This window comes from Sinocyclocheilus anshuiensis, unplaced genomic scaffold, assembly GCF_001515605.1.
Source record: "Sinocyclocheilus anshuiensis isolate Anshui unplaced genomic scaffold, SAMN03320099.WGS_v1.1 scaffold2749, whole genome shotgun sequence".
Classification (NCBI taxonomy): Eukaryota; Metazoa; Chordata; class Actinopteri; order Cypriniformes; family Cyprinidae; genus Sinocyclocheilus; species Sinocyclocheilus anshuiensis.
In genome coordinates this window covers 124,446-129,371 of record NW_015554047.1, presented here as the reverse complement: position 1 = coordinate 129,371, position 4,926 = coordinate 124,446, and the positions used below count along the sequence as shown (strand labels likewise).

Sequence of the window (4,926 nt, the reverse complement as noted above, 5' to 3'; positions counted from 1 at the left end):
ACGGTTGATTCATTCAGGAACGAAACACTGTCATGTTGCTCAGAGACGCAAAACAGTGCTGTGGCTGTGTTTGGAATTATTTTTGTTGTCGAAATAGCACAAAAACAGGCAATATGGTGTCTAAAACGCAAGTCTCTTAATTAACTTCTTGTAAAAAGTCAATATCACATTCGTACTCATGGTATTTTTTGGAGAAAAAAAGGCACTCTTTGATGTCAAATCGCACATCGTTAAAACAACAATTACGGTATTATCGCAGACGATATATATCGCACACCCCTATCTGGTGCTTTTAAATATTTTTACACATTCAGTCATTTTTGGTCGGACTGTAGAGCCCTGTGTAGTGTGCCGTTCTCTCTATTACTGATTTAGATTTTTTGCATGGGCACAAACCATCCTATTTTCTCATTGGGGAAGAAAAAAAAATGTAAACAAAATGTTTGTTTTTTCTTGTGCATTGCTCACTGGAAGCCGTTTCTGCACTAAAGATCAGTCCTGACGTGCATCAACAGCAAACGGCCATAAATCAGATGACAGCTCACCTTGATAGTGGCATACTCGGGCTCGTACGTGTCGTCCCAGAGGTCTTGTTCGTAGTAATAAAGTCCATCGTTAATGACTTTGCCCAGTTCGCTGGTCAGTTTGGAGCGTGAGGTGTGGTTCCCCGTCCGGTCTCCTCCGGGATGCTTGCGCAGGTACGGCGGCGTCTGAGTGACGATCAGAATCTTGTTGACGTCTTGATCGTTGATTTCACAGTCCGAATCCTCATCTGACCAGTCGGTGAAAGTGTTGCGTCGGCCGTCTATCTGCTCCATCTCCTCGTCGAACATGAAGTCCAGCTCCTCCGGCTCGTCCTGGTCCTCGCCTGCGCTCGGCCCGGTCTGAACCGGCGTCCGTGCTTCTTCCGCTTTCTGCAACAAACCGTCCATCAATGACACACATCAGTTTCACATGCTCCAGATTCAAGGCTGTCATTTCGGTATTTGCAATGCTCAAGAAACAAAAACTTGACTGCAATGTTAAAGAAGTAAGTTTAAACTTTATTTGGTAATGACGAACTCAACAATCTATTTTTTTCAAATGCTAAATCAACGTTTTAATTATACTACATGCATCAACAAAGTGCAATTAAAAATCAACTAGATCTATATTAGGCAAAACTGTGACATTAACATGCAGAGAGCTGATGGTACAGATTCTCTGAGAATAAAGTTGCACAGTGATTGCAAACGCTGTTGTACTCAACATAAAGTTGGTAGAAAGGATAATGAAAGTGTGGATGTGAAGTGGTGATAAGCATTATATTATTTTCAGCAATTATGTCCATCATTTGTGACCCTGGACCACAAAACCAGTTATAAGTGTCAATTTTTTAAAATTGAGATTTATACATCATCTGAAAGCTGAATAAATAATCTTTCCATTGTTAGGATAGGACAATATTTGGCTGAGATACAACTATTTGAAAATCTGGAATCTGAGGGTGCAAAAAAATCTAAATATTGAGAAAATCATCTTTAAAGTTGTCCAAATTAAGTTCTTAGCAATGCATATTACTAATCAAAAATTAAGTTTTGATATATTTATGGTAGGAAATGTACAAAATATCTTCATGGAACATGATCTTTACTTAATATCCGAATGATTTTTGGCATAAAAGAAAAATGTATAATTTTGACCCATACAATGTATTGTTGGCTATTGCTACAAATATACCCCAGCGACTTAAGACTGCTTTTGTGCTGCAGGGTCATATTTAGGTAAAATTTGTAATTAATTTGTAAATTTGTAATTTGAACCCTAAATTTGTATTATGTAAATATATCTAGTACAGTTCAATATAGTCAAGAGAACATCCAAGTCATGTTTTGTGTCAGTAATAAAAAGGGGGAAAATTATATTTTGCTTAAAAGAAAATGGAAGCTCATCTTTATATTTGTTGTATTTACCCCAATTCTAATGACTGAATATCTAATTTAGGGTTGGGCAATATGGCTAAAAATGATAATTTTTTTCCATATCATATGATATTGATATTTATTGCATTTACTGTTAATAGGGAAGGAAAAACTTTTCACATTTGTTAGACCTTGAGAATAAATGTAAACATAATTTTGTTTACAATTAAACGCTAGAGTAAACTTTTAATTTAGGACCCCATGAAATACATTTTTTTCCCCTAAATTATTTTTTTCTGGATTCTGAATGTTTTATGAGTCAATACCAATTTATCAGAATTGTTGGTGTCTAATGAAATGAGTTGATAAAACTAACAGTTTTTGATCATTCTTTTAAAATGTGATGAAATTAAATAAATTTACAACAAAACGCTGCATTTTTATTGTCAAGCAAGATGCTGCACAACAGAACTGTATAAATGACATTTAAAAAATCCTTGGTTGTATGATATTCCTTTTTAAAAAAATGATATTATTATTACTTATATTGTCCTATCATAACAAACCATACATCAATGGAAAGCTTATTTATTCAGCTTTCAGACGATGTTTTGTGCTCCAGGGTCACATATATTGAGTCATAGATGCACAGCGAGCGCCACATGTGCGTGTTTGAGTTTTTGTATCAGATGAAACGCCAAGACACACAGAACATGCAAACTTGGCCTATTAGCAACAAGCACTGACTGGCTGTTGTCACATTTATGCACGCTGTTACATTAATTTACATTGAGTAAAAATGTCCAGAGCTCATCATTGATTTCAACACATTTTATCGCGACTCAATATGATTTAGCCCTAATGTAATGTGTTTGTACCCTGAGTCGCCCTGGTGACGGCCGAGGCCTCTTCTTCACTTCGATCCATGACTCCGAGTCCAGATCTGGCAGGCTGGCAGACAGGCCCTTCGGCATCAGCTTCAGGTTACTCACATCACCGGTCTTGGGCCGCACCGGCGCCGAGGCTCTCGGAGAACCTGCGGGTCAAACCTTCAGTCAGAACTAGGGATGTAACAATATCAAAATCTCACGATACGGTATTTATTGCGATATTTAAAAAGAAAAAAAATAGAAATGAAGAATTGGGAAAAAATGAACATTTTGTACATTTTAAAGTTAAATTATTCTATCTAGTGCACTTTGAGAGTTTAAAATTAAGAGCTGCAACCCATGTTTTGAACTAAGAGGGGACTCAACCCTCTTAATATTTATGATATACTGTTTCAGTCTAAATTACACTCACACTGGTGTTTGAGGAAGCCAAACAAATCAGAATATAACAACAATGACCGTAATAGCCATATATTGTAAAGCAATTGCACTGTAAAATAACTGAAAATGTATATTTCATAGTTATATTATTTTTGCTTTACACTACAGCAGGGACATTACAATACTTCTTTCCTAATTTCTACACTTGAAAGAGATATTTTGAATTTGGGCTGCATTTAAACCGCTAGCTGTCAGCAATTCATATACTGCACTTTAACGCTTTTATTTGGAAGGAAAACTCCAGCTTCAGTGAAAACATGCTAACAAACACTAAATACTACAAATCTAGTGAAACGCTGTAATCATCTGCCGCGAAAATAAAGCTTAACTGGTGGCTGTTGCGTTCCCAAACACGTGCTAAACTCACAGCACATGCAATAAACGAGTTAACTGCATTAATTCAGTGTGAACGAGTCGTTCTGAGACGTGGAAAACACCGGATCACGAGCTGATCGTCTGAACCAAGTGCGCTTCGCTTTAAAACACGCAGCAAAAAGAGACTTAATGAAGGGATTAAGCATATTATGCTTTCGGTTTTAGTTCGTTTGACAGATAATGTGCGCCAAAGCATAATGGCCCAAAACAAATATATTTTAAAAACTACACTTTTTGCCCGGAAGACCTATCGTTTAATATCGTCATGTGACCACGATAATATCAAGACAGTTTTGCTATCGTGATACTGATAATACTGTTACATCGCTAGTCAGAACTGGCTCATCTCACGCCAGAGCTCGCGCTCACCTGTCTGCTTCTCCACAACGGTCCTGGGAACAAACTCTGGGCAGTCGATGAGCTGAGAGAAGTCTGTGTGCGAATGGTCCGGCAAAGCGAGGCCGGGCAGCGGCCATTTCTCAGGCTCCTCCTTGCAGCGAATCTTCATATCGGTGATCTCCACCACCTTACTGTCCTTCAGGGCCTGAAAGAAAAGCAAACGTCACGGGTTCAAACGCGGCGGCTCATAAGGCAGCGGTGCGACCGGCCAGCGGAGGATCTGACCTCTATGATGAGGCGGAAGTCTGTGGTGAGCGCCTGCACTCGGTGGAAGCTCGCGATCAGAGCGATCGGCAGGAAGCCCTCCTGATCCATCTTCCTGCGCAGGAAGAAATCCCTCTCCAGGTTGTCCATGCTGAAGTAGTATTCACTGCAGAAACAAACACACCGTCTCAACACGGGGAGAAGACCACACACAACTCTTGTTTTTAACATCTGTGTTCATGCATTCATGTGTTTCCAACAGCTCGAATAATGCAGAAACATTTGGCAATTCACTACAAAAGAACCGACTCTGCAACGCCATTCGTTCACAAATGAATAGCTCGCATTGCTAGTTTTTAAAGGGTCATGAAACACTAAACTACATTTTCTGAGGTGCTTGTGTTGAATTGTGAATGTAGGACCAGCGCTCCTAAAAAGAAAAGTAATCGTAGAGCCCTGTGTAACAGTATATTAGATCCGTGCATGAGGTCTTAAAGAGACAGCAGATTGGCGATTGTCAAGTTCATCCACTTCGTCTCGCAGCACAAAGCACTGTAAAGATCCTTGCAGACCGAGTTCACAGAAATCGGTGGTCTTCTTTTTAATATGTGACCCTGGAGCACAAAACCAGTCATAAGGGTCAATTTTTCGAAATTGAAATTTATACATCATCTGAAGCTGAATAAATAAGCTTTCCATTGATGTATGGTTTGTTA

General features: G+C 38.9%; 1 protein-coding gene across 1 annotated transcript in view; it reads right to left on the bottom strand.

The window, feature by feature from the left end:
• The window catches only part of LOC107668436 (la-related protein 1-like), a 34,678-nt gene that overhangs the window by 19,869 nt on the left and 9,883 nt on the right, over nt 1-4,926 (bottom strand). The window contains exons 8-11 of the mRNA XM_016460301.1: nt 4,232-4,376; nt 3,977-4,151; nt 2,780-2,937; nt 546-914 (exon numbers count right to left, since the gene is read on the bottom strand). Of these exons, the coding sequence (XP_016315787.1) occupies nt 546-914; nt 2,780-2,937; nt 3,977-4,151; nt 4,232-4,376 (847 nt within the window). The remainder of the gene's footprint in view (nt 1-545; nt 915-2,779; nt 2,938-3,976; nt 4,152-4,231; nt 4,377-4,926) is intronic.